We start from the raw sequence: 26,766 nt of genomic DNA on the forward strand, positions 1-26,766 counted from the left end.
CCTGCCTTGAAGTGCCAATTTGGAACCCTAAATTTTAGATTGAAACCCTAATTTGATACTCTAATTTGAAAATTTTAACATGCTTTGATCCTACATTGAAACGCTAATCTGGGTTTGAATTTCAAATTCGAAACACAACCCAGTCTTGAAGTCTGACATGAAAACATAACCCTGCTTTGGAACCTCAATTTGACTCAATTACCCCCAAGACTGAAACCATAATTTCAAATGCTAACCCCTCACTTGAAACCCCAGCAGTCTAACCGAAATCCTGGTTTGAGACTAGCATTTCTTTTCACTTTTTGAGAGGCATTTTTGGGGGAGGTAATCTGTGTTCATTTTCCAGTGACTCAGCAAAGTATGTAATGCTAAAGATGTGTCCAATGCCTTGGAGGTGGTTACATGTCTTCACGAAGAAGGCTCAAACAGCACAAAATTCCACAGTGAAGTTACCATATTTTATTTCTTGTAAGTGCCATTCATGCATATTGGGCAAGGAGGGGGCTTGGGTACGGGTGGCTTCAGGTGGTATTGACAATTCTAATAACACTTTACAGCACTAAACGAATACAAAGAGTAGCTGTGTCACCTCATCGGACAGCAAAAGTAATAAATCGTGCAATTTAAAATAAAAAAGGGGCAAAGTAGGAGGAAAACAAACAAGAAATGACAAAGACGAAATAAAAACAATGAAACACAAACCAAATATATATTATCAACACTGAAACACTGAATGTAGAAACATAGTACAGGTAAAAGGTAGTGTCACACACACCCCAAAAAAAAAGCCAATGCATTTTCATCACATATATACAATATAGATATATACATACTGTCACCCTCTGATTGGACGATAACAAAATATTCTTTCCCCTCCCTCGTCTATTTCGTGGATTCCCCCCTGCCCCCTAAGAGGAAAAAAAGGAGGGGGGTGTGATTGAAAAAGACAAATATGTACAAGCAAGACGACACCAGCACTGAAGGAAACGACCATTCATTTCAACTGACAGTACTAGGATGATGATGATGGCTGCTCTTGAAAAACCACCCCAACTGGGATTTTTTTTTTCCTCATTCATAATGTGTTCAAAACTCCCAAATAATCTCTCTGGCAAGTAAAAACAAACTTTGACGCCACCTCAAAATTTTTTTTAAGAATCACACCATCAAACACACTTGAGCACGCACACAATCGTTCAAGCAACAAAAAGTGATCCAGTCATTTTTCTTACACTTTGTCCCTTTTTTTCAAGCCACATTTCAAATATTGTTTTCAATCTTCACCTGGAAGAAGTGAAACAAATTTTACCTCAATAAAATTTTACAAGAAGGATGGGCGTAGGCAATCAATTGAATTGATTAGTTGAGTCTTAGAAGCGATTGGGGCAAATTGGAGTGCACTACGTCACTATTGGCTCTAAACTCAAGTGTGCTGTCTGTCAAAAGAAGGCAAAGTGACATCCGCTATGGGAAGGTGAGCTCCAAAATCAATCTGGAGAGTTAGTTAAGTGCTCATCTGTTTATTTTTTTTAATTCTTGTTTTGCACACTCAGCACTATTAAAAATGATTGTCATAAAACCTTACCTTAAATGGCAAGACTGTATGTCTTAAAGTCCCTGTAAAGTGAAAATGTGTTCTGAATTTGACACATCACAGAGAATTGTGTTCATGACTTTGCCAAATTTAAATGAAAGGGGCAAGTATATTAAATGAGGCTTCTAAATCATGAAAAATTAAGCCAATGTCTGGTCTCGAATGTTGTGGGCGTGCCACCCACCCCCCCTCAACTGTTAATCAAATACTTCTACTACGTCCTGGAAAAACGGAGGCTATTTTGCCTAGCACCTTCTTACGTCTACACATTACTCCATGTTTGAGCTGTGAAAATATATCTGCGTGACAATAGAGAGCTCTAAAGCGGCAAAACCTGTCCAGGCGCTGTCTGTCAAGTATAAAAAACAATAATAATTTTTTAAAATGAAGAAAATCCCCGTTCCTCACTCTTTTGTCTTTATCTCCGCGACATGACACTCATGGCTGACAATGAGGCGCTCTAAAGCGGCCACAACAGCAGACAATTGTGAACCCAGCTCGCTGTACGTCACAACTGCGACATTGTGGGGAGGAATGAATTATGCCAGATGCCTCAAATGTGTTTTCTCCACTCAAAAAAAAAAAAAGAAAATAATAATAATAATAATAAAAAGAGGGAACCCAAAATAGCGCAAAACTGTTTAACGTTAAATCTACTACGATCTTTTCACAGTTCTCAGTTCAGTCTTTGCACATGTTTTCAACAACTGTATTAAAAAATGAAGAATGCATTTAGTAGCAAATCTCTGAATTCACTTTACAGGGTTTTTTAAAGGAATAGGTCAGCATGTTGGGACAAATGTTTCCAAACAATGAATAAATCATCTTGGTGCTCAGTTAGTTTCACTCTGGACCAGAATAATTACAAATCCATTAATTTCTATGGCAAATGGTTGTGTTTTTGTTTAAATGTAAAACGGAGGTCGAATGGCATCCCCTGGGATGGATTGCTCAATCCCCAGATGTGGAATCATGGGAAAGGTGCTCGAGTCACCAGCCTCTGTGAGGGGAAGACAAATTAAGCATGCGCATAATCATCGATTAGTCGATTGATTGATCACTAAGAATTCCGTCGATTGTGTGGAACTGATTGTTGATATTGAGGCAAAATGGAATTTTCACTACTGGGTTGAAACTCATTTGACGTGCAAAGGACAACATTACGTCAGCTCTGGGAACTGACTCGTCTGGGCAGCATTAGTCTGTTCGATACAACAGCGTCATGAAAAAAGGAATTCAGAATTCACTGATTGTTCACATCCAATTAAAACCATTTCTCAAATATTACAAATTCATTGTAGGCAATCAAGGAAGTCAAATGGCCATCCCTTGCACAAGAGCCGGACACAACTTCAACGTCAGATTTCATGAAAACGGATGCAGAGTATGACATAAACCTGCTTGTGTTGTTGTTGTTTACATGATATTTATGACCAAGGGTATGAGAAATTGAATGTGTTGTTGTTTTAGCTCCCATCCAATATGGAAGTTTCCAGAACTTCCAGTCACCCTGTTTTCTTTTGTGTGCATTTCCGCAAAAATCTGTTGTTCTTCCATCAAAACCTCAAATATAAATTATCATCATAACCTGCGCCCCCAAAATAGCGTTGAAAAATCATATTTTTATATGTATATATATATATATATATATATATATATAAAAACAAGTCAAAGTGACACGTTTAAAGGGCAAGTATAGAGCCTATTGATCATTAATCAGAGTTAACATTTTTAGCTGTCTGACAAGGAATCTAAGTGCAAGCCGTTGGCCGAATTTTAAACCTAATTAACCCCCTGAACCAGTGATTCTGTGTGGTACGAGTACCATTATTAGTGCAGAGGCTCCCTCTAGTGGTACATGAAACAATCACACAATCAAACTGTGTATCATGTTACCATGATGTATTTGTATTTTTTTAAGTCCAATTTAAGTTCAGTTCGGTTTCAGTTATAAATTGTTTTCACACAGCAGACAGATATCCATACATCTGTGTTTGTTGTCAACGGTTTGTTGAAGGTAAGCTTTACTGTTTGGCAATGTTAGAAATTGCATGATACATACATGCACAGTAATCTATGGATTTTATTAAAATTAATTGAAACATAGATCTATGTAGAAAACAACCTTGCTGCACGAATAGTTTTAGTATGCCAGTTAGACATACCGCATCTCCAATGACAACAAGGTTGATATTAACTGATTCCAATTAGACAGAGAAAAAAAAAAAATTGATCAAAAATGATTCAGTCGGCTAGCTTATCCTCCAGATCTCAACCTTCAACGTGGAGGACAAAAAAAATATTAATCACATGATCGAAAACTAATCCTAACCGAGGAAATGATCTTAGTGTATTTGCTTAGCTTAGCATAAAGCGTAGTCATTTGTCATTGTCTCGTTCGCTCCGCTGTGAATGGATGGATGTTGTGCTCAAAGGAAGTGCAGTAGCAGCTTTAATCTAAATGAAATCTTAAGGGGTGCCCTGCGATTGGCTGGCAACCGATTCAAGGTGTCCCCCGCCTACTGCCCGAAGACAGCCGGGATAGGCTCCAGCACCCCCGCGACCCTAGTGTGGTTCAAGCGGTTCGGAAAATGAATGAATGAATGAAATCTTAAGGGGAGGCAGTGGAGTACTTTAAGCTAACTAGTAGTTTCTCCAGGCTAATGCTAGCTAGACTAGCATTTTCCTCTTGAGAACGTGTCATAATATTTTATGAGAGGATTCTGTTTTAATTTTACAGATGTGAAGCTTTTCACTTTTAGGGTGCTGGTTCTCAGAATTGACGCCCTTTAATGATCAATAGGCTGTTAGATATAAAAAGGAATTAGGGATGGGCATTTCCTTGATCACCTCTCGGAAAAATTAGCCTTCTATTAATAACTGATAAAAAATCCAAATGGCAGAAAATATTAAGGAACGTGTCGACGTGGATGTAGATGATAACTGACAGCATTTCTGTGAACTGCATCTAGGAAGTGCACTCCATTTTGCCTCCATCGCTTTCAGACACAACTAATCAACCATCAGTTGTTAAACATCAATGTATCAAAGACTATGCCCATCCCTAAAGCTGTGATTCCCAACCACGGTGAGAGCGAGACATTATCAAATTTTACTGAATTGGTCCTAAATATTTAGTTCTTGACGATAAGTAATGCATCTTTGTTCATCTATCTATGCCAGTGACATATAGTGATAGGCTAAACAATGAAATGCTCTTCCACTATTAATTAGTGTGTCCACATGCTACTATTTATAGACCACACACACTTGTGTTATACTAAACTGGCCCAGTTTTTACACTGAATAAGTAAAACTGTGAATAAATTGAGATGAGATCATCAATATTTCAGATTGTTGACATACTTTTTTCTGACATTTTGTAAATATGCGTATTAGCTCAATGAAGGTTGGGAAACACTGCCCTAAACGAGTATTGATGGACAGAATGACATGGACTTGGATGTGTCTACACCTTTGAACACAAAACTAACATTTGGTATCTTGCTGCTTCACACTCATCATATTGAGTTAAATTAAAATACAAAATACAGCTTCACAATATTAGGCTTACTTTTTACCTGCAATCTTACTCTTTTTCCCTTTCAATGTGGCCCAAACACTCCTTTGTATGATCACACTGATTGGTTTTCATTCTCTGGTTTTACATTGTTAATGATAGGCCTTGAAGACTTTTTTTTTTTAAACCCTGTTCAAAACATTAGCTAGCATAATCCAAACTTTGACGCCAGCCACATGGGGGCCCTCTTCCACCGTCGAGCACAGTCACATGACTCACAGAGGCAGCCAGCGTTTCTTTTAGAAAACAATAAAAAGATTAGGAAAAAAAAAAGAGCTAAATTCATACACGAGGCAAATGAGGCCAACACGAGAAGAAGAATCACAAGCTCAAATCACAGAACAGTGGTGGAGTGGCTTGGCTAAAAGCGGGGGCTAAACGGTTGGGGGCAGTGGGTGTGGCTCGGGGTTTTTGAAAGGCCCTTGCTTAGGATGGTGGGAGGGGCGGGCTGGAGACTTGTCCCACTAATATGATTGTCTTTTTCTGGTTCTGTAAAACTGTTTCAGGGCAGCCCGTCTAATGTCCACCCACCAAGAAGGGGAGTAGGGGGTTATGTGTGGGGGGTGGTGTTCCTCTTCCTCCATCTCCTCGCCCTCCCATGGCCTTTTTTAGCCCAGCCTGATTTCCTCTGGCTACCACCTCCTCTTCTCGCTCTCCGCTCCTTTTGTTTGCAAAATTAAAAAAAATATAGATATATATATATCAGAGGAGGCTACACAATGGAGTCCCAGTCAAAATCATCCTGGATGTCATCGGCTGGCATGCGATGCATCTGGAAGTTTCTGCTCGGCATCATGTGCTGCTGGTTCATCTGAGCATGGTGTCCTGGGGAGTAAGCAAATAACATCAACAAATACAGTTGTTTATCTTTCAATCCATCCATTTTCTGTAGCATTTTTACTCAGTTGAGGTGCGACTAAGATGGAACCTCCAACCAGCTGACTTTTGGGCGACAATCTGGGTGCACCTTCGACCGCTCACAAGCCAATTGCAGGGCACAGATACACTACAAAGCACTCACATTCAGATCGATGAAAATTTGTGACTTTTCAATGAACCAATCGTGCATGTTTTTGGAATATAGGAGGATGCAAACTCCCCACAGGAAGACTGGAGGCAAGTTTTGAATCCTGTCTTAAGTCTTACCAGTCATAGTGGGTCCTGCGCTGCTCATGGGGGGCATGTGGGGATACCCCGGGGGCCCCATCATAGACATGCTCTGTCTGGAGTCCATGTAGAGATTTCCTGACGAGACAGACAAGCATAGCAAACGACATTTGTTTTTTTTTTGCTAATGAAAGCTTCGAATCCCAAGCATATTGCACCATGTCATGGTGGAAGAAAAGAAGATACATTGGAAGCTGAAAGACTACACCAATAATGAAGCCTATGAGAACAGCTGAACTTTATTTGGAGTCAGTCATCGTAAATGGTGGCAGATGTGTGCTGACTAGCGTTGAACGTAAGTTTGAATGATTGGTCAATTTTTGAACACAGGCACATCCTAGCTGTACGACAGTGTGCAACCATATTTGTTAATTTTTACTGCTGCCTCTTGAAAGATTACAATATTACAATTCAACTGAGTTGTACAGGTTATAAATTTCAAAACGATTTATCTTAATTGGTCTCTGTTTTTATATCACAAAAATCTGGCATTTACACAGGGGTGTGCAGACTTTTTATATCCATTGTGTACAAATGTGGTCAAACTTGAACAGTCCACTTATTGAATTTACTCTCATTTGTAACTGCAAAAAGGTACGTTTAGTGTTGCATTCCTTATTAACTATATTAATTTGACCAAAAGCAAAACAGCGCATTTTAATTTAACCTCACTATTTGGCAAGCAAGCATCGTGCAGCTTTAGTAGCAAAATGTCCCTTATTATAAAGTGGCATCCACATGTGTACAAATGACACAAGCGGTAGAACACAAGTAAGTGCGGTAACTACTGTTGGCACAAGACAGGTGTCGGGTGTCAAACCTGTGCCCAGGTGCTGGCTGGGTTTGTTTGGATGCATGGGCGCGTGGCAGACGGCCGGCTGCACCGTCCCCTGCGGGGGGATGACGCCAGTGCGGGCGAAGAACTGGTTGATGGACGAGCATAGGTCGGCAATCTGTGTGGGCTCCAACGACCAGTTGTTCAACTCGGCCTGCCTCATACTCTCTCGTAATCCTGAGCAGGCAAAAGGGAAAAAAAGGTCACTCAAGCCACAGTCCCGTCTTGGACATTTTACACCAATGAAACTAAAGAGTCCACCTTGGAAAGGTGACAGGTCCACATCTGCCCAATTATAGCTGCTCGCAATGCGGCAGGTTTCTTTCAGTGCATCCAGATTGGGGTACCAGTCAGAGAGTAAACCTGCAAAACATCAACAGCAGAATATAAAAGATTGAATATGGCAGCATGATAAAATGAGAACAGAGAGCCAAACACATTGATTTTTGTCATTTAGTTATGATCCATCGTTTAATAATTGATGCAATATTTTATACTTAAAATATCTTAATCTAAGGCATTACAATATAATGTGATCCCATATTAAGTGACAGATTACTGTTATATTAAATTTATGTAACTAACATCGAAGCTCCAGACAGTTTTATTCCAACACTTAAGAATAATAAGCATTTTGGGGAGACATTTTGGAAGCAAAGTTTAATGGCTAAATTCACTGTGTTGTGAAAGCGCGATATAAATCAGGATGTATTGTATTGTAAAATTTAATCAAACAGAAATTTGGGGGAGATTTTGTGAAAAATTCTAATAGAAAACAAACAATTTTCACGATCATTTTTATGGCACAATTTTATGGTCTGACATTTTCTAAGATTTTGACATAAAAATTGAATGTAAATAAATATTTTGGGTGAGAGACTTTGACAGTACCGGTAATATTTTAAGGGAAATGTAAACATTTTTGGGGGGCTTTGGAGAGCAATGTCTTCTGAGTAATAAACATTTGTGAAGATTTAACATAAATTTTTTACCTTTGGTAATTCTGATAGCAAAATATATTGTGAGCATTTAAGATTTTCATTCGAGATTTTTAAAGCATAATTAAATGGGGAAAAAAATTAAACAACTCCCTGAGATTTTGATAAAATGATCAACAGCAGAATATAAAAGATTGAATATGGCAGCATGATAAAATGAGAACAGAGAGCCAAACACATTGATTTTTGTCATTTAGTTATGATCCATCGTTTAATAATTGATGCAATATTTTATACTTAAAATATCTTAATCTAAGGCATTACAATATAATGTGATCCCATATTAAGTGACAGATTACTGTTATATTAAATTTATGTAACTAACATCGAAGCTCCAGACAGTTTTATTCCAACACTTAAGAATAATAAGCATTTTGGGGAGACATTTTGGAAGCAAAGTTTAATGGCTAAATTCACTGTGTTGTGAAAGCGCGATATAAATCAGGATGTATTGTATTGTAAAATTTAATCAAACAGAAATTTGGGGGAGATTTTGTGAAAAATTCTAATAGAAAACAAACAATTTTCACGATCATTTTTATGGCACAATTTTATGGTCTGACATTTTCTAAGATTTTGACATAAAAATTGAATGTAAATAAATATTTTGGGTGAGAGACTTTGACAGTACCGGTAATATTTTAAGGGAAATGTAAACATTTTTGGGGGGCTTTGGAGAGCAATGTCTTCTGAGTAATAAACATTTGTGAAGATTTAACATAAATTTTTTACCTTTGGTAATTCTGATAGCAAAATATATTGTGAGCATTTAAGATTTTCATTCGAGATTTTTAAAGCATAATTAAATGGGGAAAAAAATTAAACAACTCCCTGAGATTTTGATAAAATGTGAACTGAGCATTAAACATTTCTGGGGGATATTTCTTATTTATTTATTTTAGAAATATTTAATTGGAATGTTCGACCTTTCCAAGTGACACATGCCTTAATAAGCGTGCAGCTCATGAAAACAGCCTGAGGTTAATAAATATACAGTCTGTACGTTTATGATGGATATAAGTGGACAAAGTGTCCATAAGGAGGCGCCAGTCCACTGTGCAAAACCCTCAACAAGGCTGCTTCTTGTCTTTGTTCTCCCCTCAGATAATAAATAACGCTATGATTTATTGTTTCGCTCCTAGAACAGCTTCTCCACGCTTAGGGACTACAAATGAGATGTAAAATAGATTTTAGCAACCTCCTCTGGTCTGTGCGTGCGTGATGAATGGGGCGAAGAGAAACAAGGCGCAGGTTTCAGGCCAGGTTACCTGGATTGCAGGCCATCTGCTGCTGGGCCGGATGCGGCTGGTGGGAGAGGCTCTGATGCTGCGGAGGGTGTTGGCCGTGCTGCGCGTGTTGGACGGGATGTGGCGTGTGCTGCTGCGGGTGCTGGCCGTGGGACGGGTGCTGTTGCGGGTGCTGGCCGTGCTGCGGGTGTTGGCCGTGTTGCGGGTGCTGGTTGTGCGGGCCGGCGTGCTGTGGGAGGTGCTGTGCGTGCGGGGAGCCGTGTCCGGGGTGGGCTTGCGCCGGGTGGGAGAGGGGCACCTGGCCGCTGTTGTTGGAGTGGCTGTTGGGCTGGTTGTTGGACATGTTGTTCTGCGTGCTGATGGCGCCGCCGGGGGAGTGCTGATAGGAGCAGGACGTGTGGCTCTGCTGCGATGCGTCTGATGGTATTCCCATCAGACCTAGAAAGCAAAACACACAGCGCCATTATTGACAATTATGGCCATTTATTACACAAATATGCCAGCTACGCTGCACTGTGGATTCAGAAACGTGAAGGTCAATAAAATCACTCGCAACCAAGAGACCACCTTATTTCTGGACTGCATTTCTTATTCAACATCTAACCTATTGAGAGCCTCAACATCTTCATTTCCACCACCTCTTGCTCTGTGTCATGTTGTCTCTTCAGTGCCATTGTCTCTCAGCTGCACAACATCACCAATGTCTTTAAATTTTCCCTTCATCCCAGCAGAGACTCGCATAACACATCAGACACTTTCCTTCACCTGTTTCCAACCTGCTTGGATCCAGTTCTTCACCTCCTTATCACACTCACCATTGCTCTGGACTGTTGACTCCAAGTATTTAAAGTCCATCCATCCTCAATATCTCTTCTCCCTGTAACCTCACTCTTCATCCGCCCCCCCCCCCCATTCATGTACATGTATTCTGTTTTACTTTGGCTAATTTTAATTCCTTTCATTTCCAGTGCATGCCTCAACTATTTTAAATGTTCCTCCACCTACTCCCTGTTTTCACTACAGATCACAATATCATCCGCGGACATCATAGTCCATGGGGATTCCAGTCTAACCTAATTTGTGAGCCTATCCATCACTCCTGCAAAGTGGAAGGGGCTGAGAGCGGATCCTTGATGCAGTTGTACCGTGGGTTGTTTTTGTTTATTTATCATCATATATTTATTGTATTATGTCATTTAATTGCTTTAATATTTTATATCATTTAAATTGCTGCACTTGATTTGAGACCTGTGTACTACAGACATTACGAATAAATGTTACACAGTTCCACCTCCTCCTTCAACTCCTCTCTCACACCTACAGGACACCTTTGCATTGTTCTGCTGCCCTCATAAATGTTTTGCATTATTCGGAGATACTTCTTTGCCACACGAGAGTTCCTCATGTAGTCTCACCATTCCTCACTGGGTACGCTGTCATGGGCTTTCTCTTGATCAATGACGCAATGTCGCTCTTTCTGACCTTCTCTGTACTTCTCCATCAACACCGTCAAGGTAAATAATGCATCTGTGGTACTGTTCCTAGGCATGAAACCATAATGTCGCTCACAACTACACACCCACACAATTATGAACTAACTACTAACACAACTGTTTTGAAGGCAATTTTGATGGGAACAATAACATATTTTGAACATTATGTAGCATATTTTATGAGAACATTTTGTGAATATGTCAGAGCAAAATTCATTGGAAACAATAAACATTTTTGTTGAAAAATGTAATGGAAACTTTAAATACATTTTTTACATTCTGACTGAAAAATCTGAGGGGTAGATAAAACCTTTCTTTACATAAATGGAGCAAAGTTTCATGAGAACAATTGACTTGATGGAAGTATTTTGTACAAATTCGGTGGGAACATGAAACTATTGACATTTTATAGCAAATTGGCACCAAGACATTTAGCATATTTTGTAGCAAAACCTAATGACACATTACCCTCTTTTTGCATTGACACAGAAAATTGCACTTGTATACACAGTACACACCTAATGTTGGAGATAGGGATGGCACATTCTCCCTGGCAAATGAATCGAGCATGAAAAACAATTTGATCTGGCTCTGCGGTGACTGACAGCAGAATAAGCGTTCTGTCAATAAAATAACCGAAAATGGTGACAAATGACGCAAAACACACGCATTTCCCAGACGCTGTGATGTCCTCGTATTACTCCCGTGGTCACCGGACACACGGCAGTCCAAAGATAGCATCGCAGAAGGATAGGGAAAAGCAGGAAATCACATTTAATAAGCTGCACCATGGCCAGCCTTTGTTCTAGTGGCGCTGGTAAAGCTCATCAAGGACGTGCAAGTAGATTTTCATCAAGCTGTAATTTACTTTGTTATTAATATTTCAGGCAACTTTCATTTGTACTCCACATTAAAAAAATACAATAAAATAAAAAAAGTAAATGTGTACTTTTACTGTGATACATTTTCCCTAACCAGCTTCATTACTACAAAATAAAATCCAAAGTGTTCCTTGATGCCTCAAACGGAATACCTCGGGTAAAGACGATTCTTTTGTATTCTGCGATGCAGCGTGTGCTTCAGCAGCGCAACAACATTCGCGATTGCATCGGCAGCTAACAGGATCAAGTCAGGTGCTATTAAGTTTCTCCCACCATGTCAACTTTTGGCTTGTTAACAGGTCAGATTGTTAACTTCATGAAAACATTAGTTTAGCGCAGTGAGCCTCCAAGTGTGCCACTCGTGGTCTGTGGGCATCCTCCAGTGGTATGCAACGAATCAATGAATTAGAAGTTCAAAATGTGTCTGTTTTAAAATATCCAATCCATAACAGTACACACATTTGTAAACTACAGTTCCGTTGTATTTAATGTGTTAGTGCAGTACAATAAATTTGCATTTAAACATTTATACCGTGTGTTCTGAAACATTTATTTAGGTCCAATTTTTATTTAATTTACTTGCAATACATTTTAAGGACTGGTTTTTTGCCTCCCTATATTTAAGTGCAATCCTAATGGTCAAACCCTGCATCATGTTACAGCAGATTACAATAATATTTCATACTCGTGTTAGGAATGAAGTCTCTGCCTTTTTTTTGATGCACACACAAACCTGCTACATTTTAATGTTGCCGTTACTTGGAGAACTAAGTATTTTCTTTGACTTGGTCGAAAATGTTTGAGAAACACTCATTTACATGTTTGCAGCTGTCATTGTTATAAATGTTCAATATACAGTTTGTGTGAAAGACAATCTTGAGTCACCTTTTTAAAATGAACATGACTAATGTTTTCTGCACTATTATAGCCTTCTAGGTTCATAGATTGTAGAATTTTGTGTTTATTTGTGCTGTTTTAATCAGTAGATCCCACAGCAAACCTTCCTGTTTAAATCCTCGTGACCTCGAAGAGACGGAAACAATGTCAACTGATTTGTTGTGTGACAAATGGCATAACTAGTTTAAAATTCTTGGTGCAATATAACAACACTCACAGGCATATATTATTTATGCTTTGCAAAGAATAACTAACATTAATGCTGTACTGAGAAGCCAAGAGAGGAGCTGACTCTCCAGTACTGTATATCCATCCTATAAAGGTAGGTGCACATACCAGAATGAGCAGCACAATGTGCATTGAAGGAGAAAGCGTGACAGAAATTCAAACTAAAATTATTGAAACAATACAAGCACAGTCAGGGAATGGATTAAACTCACAATTCATCACTGTACTTTCTAATGGCACAAAATGCTACATTGGCACTTATCTCCATCCTTCAATAACGCCACTCCCCTCCCAAAAAGGGAAACTATTGATTCTGCACTTTCCAAAAAAGAAACAAAAGATTAAAGTTGTTTTACATAAACAACCCTGTGGGAGCACATTGTTTGCAAACTCCACAACTGATTCAGACCGGAGAAAGCAAACTTTACAGTACTATTACACTAATGGGATATGGCTCCCGTGTTGAAGTGGCTACACGCTTGAGACGGTCCAGCTGCCTTTCTTTTGACTCACACAGTGGCTCAGCATGCGGGATTCACGAGTCTCTCTCTCTCTCTCTCTCTCTCTCTCTCTCTCTCTCTCTCTCTCTCTCTCTCACACACACACACACACACACACACACACACACACACACACACACACACACACACACACACACACACACAAAACAACAACAGTGTTGCATTGGCACCATCTGGTGGTATCTTAGTGCCAAGGAACTATGAAGTGAGTTGAGGATCTTCATTTAGATAAAATTAGTCCTCTGCCACTATCTTATAGGCACAATAACAAACCTGAGCACAATAAATAAATAAAAAACTTTTTAAAAAATGGTGGATAGCCCCGACCCCCCCCCCCTCCAAGAAATAAATTACATAATTCATTTATAAGTAAATCCGTGAGTCGTGAATACATGGGGGAACACTGGTTACACATTGCTAAAACGGTGTTTTGAGTTGAGTTCGATATATAGTATTTATGATAGGGTCAAATTATAAGAAACCACTGTCTGCATAATTTATTGCAGTTCTGCACCAATCTGAATACATTTAAATGTTTTTTAAATTAGACTTTTGGAGGGTGAGCACATGAACAACAAATGTTGAATTTTTCAGCAAATAACAGATACGTTGCGTGGGAAAAAAAAGTTTCTATTGATATTGTATTAAGTTTTTATATAATACGGTGCTATTCTCCTATATTAAAAACATAAAATGTTGGTGTTTTGGGGGGTATGAAGTGGATTAAAGGTATTTCATTGGGGGAAAACAGATTGATGAGCTTGGTCACGGAAGTCATGATACCGCAGTACAGCGCAAACCAACAAATAGAGATCAAATCCGGAGTTTAACAAAACAACCTGACAAACAAATATTTTTCCAAATATTTGTTTATACCACTTGGTGTATTTTTCAAAAACTGGAAATTTCTCGGGTTATATTCCATCCTCTTCCATATGTGCATCGAAACCTTGTCTGTGAAGTGCTCTTCAGGCTTTCGCAATCGTCACGCAAACACCTACTGCAGAGTTGCCAAAGGTGCATCTCTCTTATCAGAACCACCATTGTCCAAATGGGGAAGTACAGAAAGCAATTAAACGCAGCGGCAGAATAACAATGCCAGCTCATTACCTATTATCAAAGCTGGCGAATTAGCTCGCTATCGACACGGCGGCCCATGTGTGAAATTCTCCAACTAGATTATTTATGCTTTTTAATTGCTGGAGCTTGTCTGATGAGGGGTTGGATGCGCATGTACACAAACAAAAAAGGTAGCAACCTTAATGAAACACAGATGATAGATTAAAGGGAGAAGAGCTCTTTGAAAAGCATGAAATGCATTTGATTGGTGAAAAGTAGGTTATGCACAGAAAGCTCAGACGACTTTGCTCATAACCCGCTTGTCAAATGCTCTTTGTTTATCAGTCAATCAGATTAGGAGCAAAACTGCATTTTGTACTAGTGGGACTCTTCCGCCGGTCTTTTTTTTTTTTTTTTTTGAAAGCCATGCTCCACATCCACATATCCACACACTCTGCTGCTACATATTACAGTAGAACATGTCTCCATCATGGTGACAGATGAAGCTCAACACAACGGAATTACAAGGGGGATTGGACACGCTTCCCGGATGAAACACGGCCTGCATGGGGAAAATATTTCAATGCTGACGAGAAACAGATGCCAGCAGGCTTTTCGTGCAATTTGACAAAAATGAAGCACAAGTTCTTTAATTGTGGCTTTTTCATTTGCCTCAATTAAAAATGTTACGAGGCATGCGAATGAATTTTGACAGAGAGTTATCGTGCATTTGTAAAAAATATACATTGACATTTGTCGATGTGTACCCTGCGATTGGCTGGCAACCAGTTCAGGGTGTACCCTGCCTACTGCCCCCAAGTCAGCTAGGATAGACTCCAGCAATCATTATTTGGCCTAAAATGAAACTTTTTTTTCATTTAAATGTAAAAGCAAAGACACTGATGTGAATATTTGTAATCTGAAAAAAAATATGCATTTAATTGCATTTCAATACAAAACAGTTTAAAAACATCTGTGGCTCGAACTGAGCAGACCTAAAGTTGAAGTGCCATTTTTTTCAGAACAGTACTTACTGGCTTTCAATGGTTATGCACGGCAGTTGAAAACTTAGGCTCTGTCACGTTTCCATCTGTATTACGTTTTCTAACGTTTTCTCATCAGTAGTAGTCTACATTCCACGGCAACTACTTGGCGAGTGAATCGGTGTGTTTGTCAGACGTCAGTCCTTTGATCAAGTTTGGTTTGCTTCAAACTTGTCCTGGAGACGGCTTGTGCTAACAGCTCTAGTGGTTTGTGTGCTCGCTGCAACGTCATTTGCATGTAGATGGTACTGCCCGGCCAGACATATTATACTAACAGTGTCAGTTGGGGAAATGTTCCCATCAAAGGCAATGCATGAATACTGAAAATAAGTTACAGCTTGCTCTTTTGTAAAACAACTTTCCCAAGGTTTCCTTTTTTGCTATTGCTGACATTACATCATGTGCTATAAAAAAGAATGATTGATTAAAAGAGACAAATAAACAATCTCACCTATGAAAGATTATTCGCAGCTTCCTCGTTGCGGTTGTACAGCATTGTGTGCACCAAGGTACAAGCATCCTTGTTATTTTGGTTTTAGTCATAGTTTGGTGCCAAGATAATAGTTGAAATAAGTTGAGGAGCTTCACTTTGACAAAAGTGTGCTTTGCCGCTATTATGTGGCATCTATATAAAATAAACCTTTTAGGGGGGAAGGTGGGTTGTCGATAACCACGGGGGAACATTGTATAACTTTGAACATTTTAACCAGGCTATATCCACAAGAATGTACATTTCAATTTGCCTGTGAGTACATTGAAGGGAATGACAAACTAAAGTCAAACAGCGTGTTATTTACTTGATATCCTCAGTCCAAATGTGCCGTTTGAAAGATCAATCTACCCCAAAAAAAGCTCTCCGGTGTGATGACATTTACGCGAAGGAACACTCAGCGGGCTTTTCATTAGGAACGCCTACACAACTCAGTGACATCCATAAATTATGTATTTAGAAAATAATAATGAAAAATGTCTTATTGCTCTTATAGTATGTGACACAATATCTCCATGAACCCAAACCTGACCATGTGCATCTGTGAGGATTTGTAATCATAAATATTGAAAGGACCAACATTTGTGACTACTGAACAACATCCTGCTGACTTTGACGGAAAGAGGTGTTGAAATGCCAGTTACCTTGCTGGCTGAAGGACTGCTCAAAAACGGTCTTGTAAAGGCTGCGGAAGGAGGCACTGAGATCTTCAAATTCAGAGAACATGAGCTGCTTGTCTCTGTCGGGCATGTTGTACTGGGACTGGGGCTGCTGGAGGCTCAGAGACTGGGACACGGGTTCGGGATGACTGGTCACCTGGTGGGCAGCAAGGACAATTATAAAGTTAAGGAAAAAAGTCAAAAACATGCCACTGTGAATCCTCATCAATCCCCGCCTAAGGTCACACCCAACTATTCATTTGCGAAAGTAAACAACAAACTAAGCTAAAGTTTCACTGGTGGATGGTGCGCAGTACGCAGAGGAATTTGTGTACGGTGCCGACGAGCGTCTCAATGCAATGATGAAACACGCTCATGAATTACACAAACGATTTCTCAGAGATACTCACTGCACTTATCTGGTCATTGAAGCCCCAAAAGCAGCAGTGGAATATATCATGAAATATTTGTAATATAAGCAAATGAAAAATAAGTTGGAAACTTCAGAGCGTTTGCTACTGTCTGGAGCAGTGGTTCTTAACCTGGGTTCGATCGAACCCTAGAGGTTCAGTGAATCAGTCTCAGGGGTTCATCGGAGCCTCTGCCATGGAGGGTAAAATACAGGCGACACAACATGTTAATTAGTTATGACACGCCTACTTGGCCATCACTGGCTGCCGATGATCACATTACATTTCTTGTCCAATCAATGCTGTGGGAAATTTTGTTTGCTTCGTCGTCAATGTGTGACTGTCGTGATAGTACGTTAAAAAAAAAACGTATACTTATCTCTTGAAATGTTTACCTTTTTCTGTTTTTAACCAATGCGTTTTTTTTAATATCTTGAATTTGAAATGTATATCAATGTATATATTTACTTTTCACTAATGAAGGGTTCGGTGAACGTGCATATGAACTAGCTGGGTTCAGTACCTCTAAAAAGGTTAAGAACCACTGGTCTGGAGCCAATACACATTTGAATATTGGATATTGTATAGTGCCGTATAAGCAGGCCACTTCCTGGTTCACGGAGAACATGTAAGATGACTGGACCATACCAAAACTGAGCTTCAATAATGGTTCAAATAAAATGCATTAATTACACTTAAGGGTCATTCCACCTAATTGGTGCAATTGCAGTATAGAAATTGCTTGATAAGAAGGACTGTAAAATATATTTTCTTATTATATGTTCTGCGCACTGATCTGATTGCATAATTAACAAATAAATACAATTGATGAATTTCAATGACCTTAAAAAACTTGAAACATGGCATGTGTTATCTGGACCCGCTTCATAAAATTTGATTTCACTTTACATCTTTCACATCATTTGCAGCTGTACCTTCAAATATAATGTAACGATTGACATCTTACAGATTTTACATATTTGTGTTCGTACAATTTAGTGTGATTTCTTAAAAATAAAAAAATAAATTCACATATCTGTCATACCCCCAGGTTTTCCCTCAGTGCTTTTACACTAACACGGGTTCTGACATTAAGCCTTTTTTGGGTGGTGGCTCAACAACACGCGTTGGCCCTGCTAGAACCGGCACTGGCCCAGTATATTTATGATGTAACAGGTTAATTCTTGACACCTTGCCTCACACCCACAGGCAACATCATGAAGTTGATTGTCATCGACACTTCATCCAATGCTCAGGTGGCTGAACAAAATGTATTTAAAAGAAAATCAATAACAAGAGCTTGTACAAATGAGCCGCCCTTTCGTCCGGGCACTTGAGTGTTAGATGCTGGACGGAAAACGGCGAGTGGCATTCCCACTAGCCACAAGTTTGAATCTAAGGGATTGTGCTGTGAAAAAACAAAGTGAAACTTGATTTGTGTCCACTACGGACTAGTGCTAGACTTGCGGTCGCATACAAACATCTACTGTATATCTTCGGGGTATTCCGATCAGGGTTTCATGCTGCCAATTCACGGGCAATCCAAGCGGCATCCTTCAGTGCCATGTGGATAAACAAATAGTCGCTGGGATCCGTGTATAAGATTGGCATGTGAACTGCAAGATCTTCCCTTGCGGATGATGTAGTCCACCATACATTGGACATGGGCAATTGGAGACCAACTTGCTCATCCGATCGTGCGTCTGTGTGCGACCCAACAATTCCACCAGGGACTGTCCATGCTGGTGTCATATTTAAAACCCATGTGCTGCAGTCGATCTAAATAAGTTGATATAACGCAACATACAATTTTACAAAAACTGTAAAAGTATTATTCCTGAATATTTATTTCACTTTCAACCACTCGACATGTTCAGTGGCATCAGTGCTATACATACACATATAGTTCTTATTTTTTTCTTTGTATTTTTGCCCTCTATGGACAATAAAAGCGGTATTGTGCTATGACCAAAACATAAATATAAATCTATATAAATAAAACATGAATTGGAATATTTCATATCACACACTTTTTATGCTGTGTCTTTGATTTAAAGATGACAATACGCAAAAATCTACAAAAATTGTAGAAATTGTAACATATGGGGTAACCCATGTGTTACAAACATCGTAGAAATTGCAGCACAAGGGTTACGAATGAAATCCGATGACATCAACCACACACATCTGCGGAGCGCCAAAATTGCCTCACACCACCTGCACCACAAGTTAGGCCTACTTCTAAAATGTAGTCGACCTTTGGTAACCAAATCTGCAGATACGCTGGTGGGAGAGGCATTACCGCCCAACGAGGCATAGCGTGTATACCAAAACACGCTGAACTAGGCCATAGCCCCGGCACCAAAATGACGATGCGCCCATTGTGAGTGCAGACTACTTTCTGTTACCAAATTGTCAGATGAGTTGGTGGCGAGGCAGCTCCATGACCTGCAATGCCCAGAGAAGTACAACACGGCCCCAAACACGCTAGTCTAGATTTACGCCGAGGACACGGGCACCAGTAAACCAAAATAGGACCGCAGGAGTGCTAATAATTGTGGCACACAGGTTTTGATGTTAAATTATTTCTTAATGTAATCCCCCACCCCCACTGGATAAATGCAGTTTAATTAAAGGTAGGCTGTCTGTCATTTTTTTGATCCTCTAGTATTGAGAAAAAAAACAATTTATTAGAAGCTAGGTGCTGTGTATGTAGTATATATAAACACAGTGCATTATGCTAACACCTTCCTCCTGCTGTGCCTCGGATAAGAGGTGATAATAAAACTGGAGTGTTTTCTGCAAGAGCGCGCGAGACAGCCAGCGAGCACATCCATCAGGCTAAGCCGATCGATGGCCAGCGCCTGGAGCGAAGGAACATGGGAGGACCACACCAAAGAGATGGGGCATCTCTGGTGGGAGGGCATCAGAGGGAGAGCAGTCTCTTTGTCTGCCATCCAGAAGCGTGCGGGTACAATCACTCCCTTTGCCTTTACGCGCTTCCTGAGCTCAGAGCTGAGGAGCGTGTCCACCCCGAAACGCTCTCTCCACCTCCGGCTTCTTTGAACGCATCCTCCCGAGGCGTCCTGATCAGATGAAATGTGGGATAGCGTCCACGCTCCGTGAACGCTACAGTTTCATTTGGATTTCTAAGCCACTGCAGTGGATCAAAGAGCGTGTGACCAGGGTATCTGCAGGTTTAAGGCAATGGAAGACCTTTCTCAGGCTTCTGCGATCAAGTTTAAGATGTCATGTTGTGTATTCAAAACAACTACGTAACGTGGACTTCGTAACGTGGCCTTGAAGTCGACTACCCCATGATGGTTAACACCATAGATGGGCTAACAAATGGCATAACAGTGTTGTCATGCTTCAAGCAAAAGATATTTGAACACAAATGATGGAGCAACCAATGTAGAAAGATAATGTAACAATAATCGAAAGCATATATTATTTATCTAATGCAAAAAAATGACTAATCATGCTGTGAGTTACTGATGACTATCTCCCTGTTTTTCTGTATGTCTGTAACAAACTGTCCCCAGGTGGCCCTCTCTTTGCTACGATTTGAGGAATGAGAAAGCTTCAGATGCGCTGTCCCTCCAGTGACGTGGAGGTAAAAAAGCCTCAATGATATTGCAATGCCCCTGGACAAAAAACGTTAAAACTGTTGCCGAATGTCTGGAGAACGTTTGTCTGGAGAAATCCACATTCACTACCAAAAATTTACTGTCAACTTTATGAAACTTTACACAATATCTACCCTACTTGTAGGACGACAAAATGGCAACAAACTACCATCTACACCTGCCTTCAAAATATACACACAATACCGAATGAACACAAGTAATAATTCTTCTTGTCATCTGGTTCAATACCATTGGACAACAATATGACCTTGAGCAAGGGTGCCCAATACATCGATCGCGACCGACCGGTAGCTCGCAGGGTGTAGAGGGGGAAAAAAAACCCCACCCAAAACGTTTGTGTCTGTGTGCGTGTAACTAATATTATATGTTCTTGTGTTAGTGCACACTGCATTCTATTAGTCTCACTTTCACAAAAAAGTATTTTTAAAAAATTACATTAAAAAAGCAGGTCACCTTTAACCTAAGTTGTTAGTGGTCAGCAGTCTGCAATTGCAGCTTGCGATCAGAGCTGTTGTGCTAAATCTTTTATTGTTCTTATTCTCAGTCAGAGTTTGTTTCATGTACAATTCAACGAGGGCATTGGCAAAGAATGGGAATCTGGAGGGCCGAGAGAAGCATTTTAAAACGGTATGCGTGAGCTGCTATAGTTAACATGCTGCAAAAGTGCGTCCCAGGCCTCCGCGTCAGGTCTCGACGAAGGTAGGCAGTGATTTTCTTTTCACGAAACTCACATGTATGACCACCTCAAAATGGATGGAAACTGTGAGAATCAACATTGTTAATTGAGTAGCTCTCTGACAGTTACAATCAAAAAGGAGATTATTAGCTTTGTATCGATTTTTCTGTGTGACTTTCATAGCTACTCAAGGCTGCATTAGTTTGTCAGGAAACAATACAAGTCGGCTGCTGCATACAGAATGAGAATGAAGTTGAATTAAAAAAAAAAACAACAACAACAACAAAAAAAAAAACATAGGGGGTGGGGGGAGATTATGCAGCTTGCAAATTACACCCTTCCCACTGGGACAAAGTAGGTTATTTTTTGCAATGTGCTGAGTCCCCCTAATCCCTCATTATTATCATGAAATAAAATATGTATACGCACAGCAGGTTTCCAAAGCACCTCACTTCATTGTGTTGCTTTTAAAAGGGTGAATAGTGCAGTCTGACGAAGTCTTCAAAACTCATAACTGAACCAGGACTCTGTTGCATACATCCTACAGGCAAGTTCTTAAAAATCATTTTGACATTTTGTGCCATTTATTTTTTTATGTTGAATGAATACACGCTATTTAAAAAAATTCATAATTTTTATTTGTGATACTTAAATTTGCCAAGAACAGAAAAGCATCAGAAAAAAAACCCCAAACAAATGTATTTTTGGCAACATAATATATCGAAAATGGCGTCGTGAATCACACATCCATCCCAACACAATTTAAAAGGAACTTTTTAAACCATGCTGGCTGTGTTGAATGAAAATAGGCTATTTTTTTAAAGTGTAACTGTCATTTGTGTTCATCTAATTTGGCTAGATTGGCAAAGTGACACAATCCAACAAATAATATTTACAGTAATTTTCGGACATTTGAGTGAGAAAAAAATGCTAAAGCAGGGAAACATGTTTTAGTGTGTGTCGGTGAACATCACAAAAGTCACAGCTATTGTTCCTCTTTTCGCTGCAGCAACTGCTTATTATTTAAAGGTCGATGTGCCCCTGCCAGGATTGGCATTCATTTATCCACTCCAGTCAACCGTATTTTGGATCAAGTCATTCCTGGCTCCTTAATAAAACAAAAAAACAAAAAAAAAAAAGAGAAAACAGTGCAGCCCCATCTTACCGGGGTGTAGCTGTGCACGCTGCCCACACTGTTGAGATTGACGGAGGCCTGGCTCTGATCGGAGAGGCTGTTATTAAGGCTGCTTCTCGGACTGTCGCTCCCTTCCTGGTCCGTGTTGTAGAGTGCCACCTTGAAACACACATTCGCACAAACACGTGAGCTTTGGTACACACAAATGACATTGTCATTTCAATTCTTGCTTATGGTGCATTCCAATGATGATTGGTGTGAAGCGCACCGGGATAATCTGGTGTGTGCGTGTGCGTGCGTGTGACAATGTCAAAATAGCAGAGTACTTTCTCACTTTTCTCTGTGTGCGTGTGTGCGTGCGTGTGCGTGTGTGTGTGTGTGTGTGAAAGAGGAGTGGTTCTAGTTGGATGCAGTCTCGAGACAACTGAGACATTCCCATCAGTAAAGGTCATGTTGGTGGCGATGTCAGCTGCATCTGCTCACCGACCGCGAATTCGTTTGAGACAGCCAACAAAGGATTTTCGGAGTCGTCGCTGACGCTGACCTTTTCCATGAGAGCAGCAGCAACCAGCCGAAGCACTTCAGCAGGACAATCTTAATCATCCTCCAACAAACTTGAACTCAAACTCATGCGCAGTCGTGCGTAAACCATGCCTCAAAAGTTGTAAAAACTCGGTCATTAGGCGTGACGGTCATTGTGACATGACTGGATCGCAGTTGGCGTGAAAGCATTAGTCTCTTCCACACAAACATTCCCAAAGTTATGACACATTAAAAACATACACTAATACATTACACATATAGGTAAAACAATTGCATAATGCTTTTTTTTTTCCAAATTAAAAAAAATTGTTTGTGTTTTTAGGGAGGCAGGAATGTATAAATGGCATTCCCATTCATTTATTGAACAAAACTGAGGTGTGTTGAGTTACAAGCATGTTCACAGAAGGAATTCAACTCGAATCTCAGGGCTCCATTGTCTCTCTACACTGATGAGAAAATGTCTTTTGAAATCTGCACAAAATTGGACCAAATTGTGTTCAACATCAGCGGTTCCACTGGATTAAGAAAGACACGCATATTGAGTTTGAAAGTATCCGGAAAATAGTGACTGGGCTTAACTGGTGTGAGAAAGGAATGGCATCAATGCACCGACGACGTTCCTTTGGATTAGTGTGCGTAGGTGTGTGTGTTTGTGTGTGTGCGTTGCACGCGTGTCCACCCATGACCAAGAGCAGCATGGTGGGTTCTGCTCATCAGCCAGCATAACAGAGCGGGCCCTGTGCTGGACACAATGGGGCAGCAGAGGCTGTAGCCTGGAGGCGAGCAGCCTGGGCTGGCGCTACACTGAAGCCTCTCTTGTCTTCTCGTCAAGCCACGGAGGCCACAAAGGAAGAGGCAACAGATTGGCCGGGCTGACCACAATACTGGTTAGAAAGCAGGCCAGCCCCATCATTATACGCTTTTAATATGCTCGCTGGTGAATAGAAAAATCATGATGGGGGAGAAAAAAAAAAAAAGGAAGAGAGATCAAGCTTAGACGCAAAACCCAACAAGGTTCAAGGAACAGAGGGAGAGGAGGAAAGAGAGAGGAGCTCATTAGGGGACTGTAGCCTCCCTTCGCTCAGTGTGGGCTCGGATCCCGTGTTCATTAGCGTGAAGGGGAACTCGATGAAAATCAGCCTCGCCATGCTAATCAAAAACAGGGTGCCACAGAAACATAAATGTTATGCACAGTGAAGTCATAAAAGTCGCCCGCCGCAATCTATTTTTACGCTGCTCACCCGTAAAGTGTGATTATTTTAATACCTTGCCGCTTTGTGGTTTTAGGCAGACCCCCAGAGAACGCAACATGGACTCGCATACATGTGGCGCGCACATTTCTGCATGAAAAAAGGATGACACGGAGGCACATGCGAGCTTGCGCAAGCGCTTCCACGACGCTAACATCAGCAGGCACACAACCATAGTGTGATAGTCTCCTCCCCCAAACCAAATTTCGCACTACCAAGACTGACCTGTGAGAGGCAGGAGAATACAGTATTCAATCTGATTATCGCTACGTTGGGAAACCCCTTTAAACACGATTTACGATTGTTGAATTGCTGAAATTCATTCCAGTGATGGGTATGCGTGTTGCTGAAATTCCTTCCAATTATCGGTATGTGTGTACCCCGCTTCAAATGAGGTATTACGATGACTGGTTTCTTGAGACAGTCGGGGAAGACAAATGTATTCACACACCCTACACCACAGTATAATCATTCAGGGGCATACTAATAACTGATCTGAAAAATGTTACAATTCGGCCGGACTATTGGAAAAATTACTCTTCACACTCCACAGGGTGGTCACCCAGGAAAATCTGATGATCGGGCAATTCGCACACTTTGGTCACTTTGGGTTGAAAAAAAAAAAGCTCAAATTCAACCTGATTGTTAGTATGCATGTATTCCATTTTAAACATTTACAAATGTTGGTCCTGGCTATTTTGCAACCACAAAAAAAGAGAAAAGATGACTCTTATCACATCATAGGGTAATCACTCTGGAAAATCTTTTACGGATGTTCAAGGATTGGGTCCATGCTAAATTTGATGTGAAGAGGGGGAGAAATTGTCAAATTTGGCCCGAGTAAAAGCATGCATGTAACCTGATATGACCATTTCCGACTGTCAGGGCTTGAGCATTTCAAGGCAAGATCAAGTAAAAAAAAAAAATTCACTCTCATCATTTCGTTAACCAAAGTATAATCACTCAAAATAATCTTTTAATGACATCTGAAAATGAAAAATGCTCAAATTTGGCTCAGTTATTGAAATGTGTACACCCTGTTTTTGCTCGCAAGCAAACAGATCTTACTTCCCCTCTCAGTAGTGTAATAAGTTTTGTTCAAAAATTATTTTGGATCGAGAGCATGAGACATTGGGAAATCAAAGCTGAACTAGGTGTCTTTGGACTGCAAGGACAGCGCAAAGAGGAACGGGGAAGAAAAGGCCAAACAGACTTCCAAGCCTTCATCATCACACCTCTGTGCCACAGCTTCATCACGTTCATGCCAATGCTGACGACCACTTCAGTGGACGAGAAAAATGTGAGTCTTTGTGAAAGAAAGACACACACGCACACACACACACACACACACACACACACGCACGCGCACACGCACACACACAAAATAAAAAAGAGGGAGTGGAATGCATGACGGCCCGCGGAAAAGAATAGAGATTCTCGCTGGTGCCTTCCGCGGCTGCCATTGGTTTGTCCACGAAGGCGGGAATGAGGGACAGCGACTGGAATAGAAAGGGGGGTGGGGGGGGGGGGCACAGACAGGGAATTCCTGTGGTTTGGCACATTGTGCCGAAAGAGGCGTGGCCTGCCTGGCGCGTGTTTACAGTGTTGAGACGGTAAGAAAGAAGGTTTTTACATAGCGCAAGTCCATGTCTACTGCATCCTTTATCATGCTGGCGGGAACAAAATAAATGAATCCTCAAAAGATGTTTTTTGTTGCCCATTTCCACCTGCTATTAACTGCAAAAACTGGTCTTAAAACAAGCATTTTAATAAGTAATGCAATTTGTGATGATTTCAAATTATATTATATATATGACAAAATTGTAACAGTAACGTGAATTGAGAGATTTGTTTTTAAATACATGACATACAGTACTAAGTTTGAAGATAACTGTTGAAATACGCGGAACTATGCAGTAATCAACTGTGGAGCTTCAAAGTATACCATTAAACAATTTTTCACCATTTCAGTTTTCCTGATATTTTGGGCGTGAGCAAAACCGTGCCGCCCGGTAAGAGTCCGCTTGATGATGAGTGGTCCGCTTGACAGACTGATGTTGTGCCGACACGTTGCTTGTATAGATTAAACGCTGACGTAACTGAGAAGAGCATGCAGACGTTAAAGTGGGAAGGGTGGGCGTGAAAGGCACACCCCCAGTAGGTGCATTGTGCAAAACAACAAAATGGCAACTCTGAAGAGACACGCTCACGAGCCATAGTTTAAACTGCAAGCAATCAGTTAGGACCATGGGAATCCAACAGCCACGAGGGAATTCAAAATCAACTAATCCATGGTGCTTTGGTGCGCCATCTATACATCCGGGCAAGGACGAAGGCGGCGCAACAACATCCGGCGGATTACAAGGAAAAGATAGTCATCTTCTGCTCCTACTGCAGTAAAAAGTCAAAT

General features: G+C 40.5%; 1 protein-coding gene and 2 long non-coding RNA genes across 3 annotated transcripts in view; 1 reads left to right on the top strand and 2 right to left on the bottom strand.

The window, feature by feature from the left end:
* Window positions 1-1,233: 1,233 nt before the first annotated feature.
* Window positions 1,234-3,048, bottom strand: LOC109529192 (uncharacterized). The gene is made up of 2 exons (XR_002170797.1): window positions 2,970-3,048; window positions 1,234-2,654 (listed from the first exon to the last, which is right to left on the bottom strand). It is a non-coding gene; the product is annotated as an uncharacterized LOC109529192 (long non-coding RNA).
* A 67-nt stretch (window positions 3,049-3,115) lies between these two features.
* LOC109529193 (uncharacterized) lies at window positions 3,116-25,714 on the top strand. Its single transcript, XR_002170798.1, has 2 exons — window positions 3,116-3,223; window positions 23,747-25,714. It is a non-coding gene; the product is annotated as an uncharacterized LOC109529193 (long non-coding RNA).
* Window positions 4,896-26,766, bottom strand: part of foxj3 (forkhead box J3) — a 107,643-nt gene continuing 85,772 nt past the window's right edge. Inside the window, exons 6-12 of the mRNA XM_019892406.1 lie at window positions 22,594-22,722; window positions 16,678-16,849; window positions 9,443-9,859; window positions 7,438-7,539; window positions 7,162-7,353; window positions 6,321-6,419; window positions 4,896-5,999 (exon numbers count right to left, since the gene is read on the bottom strand). Of these exons, the coding sequence (XP_019747965.1) occupies window positions 5,887-5,999; window positions 6,321-6,419; window positions 7,162-7,353; window positions 7,438-7,539; window positions 9,443-9,859; window positions 16,678-16,849; window positions 22,594-22,722 (1,224 nt within the window). The 3' untranslated portion in view covers window positions 4,896-5,886. The remainder of the gene's footprint in view (window positions 6,000-6,320; window positions 6,420-7,161; window positions 7,354-7,437; window positions 7,540-9,442; window positions 9,860-16,677; window positions 16,850-22,593; window positions 22,723-26,766) is intronic.

The sequence above is a fragment of the Hippocampus comes genome, unplaced genomic scaffold, assembly GCF_001891065.2.
Source record: "Hippocampus comes isolate QL1 unplaced genomic scaffold, H_comes_QL1_v1.1 scaffold137, whole genome shotgun sequence".
Taxonomy (NCBI): Eukaryota; Metazoa; Chordata; class Actinopteri; order Syngnathiformes; family Syngnathidae; genus Hippocampus; species Hippocampus comes.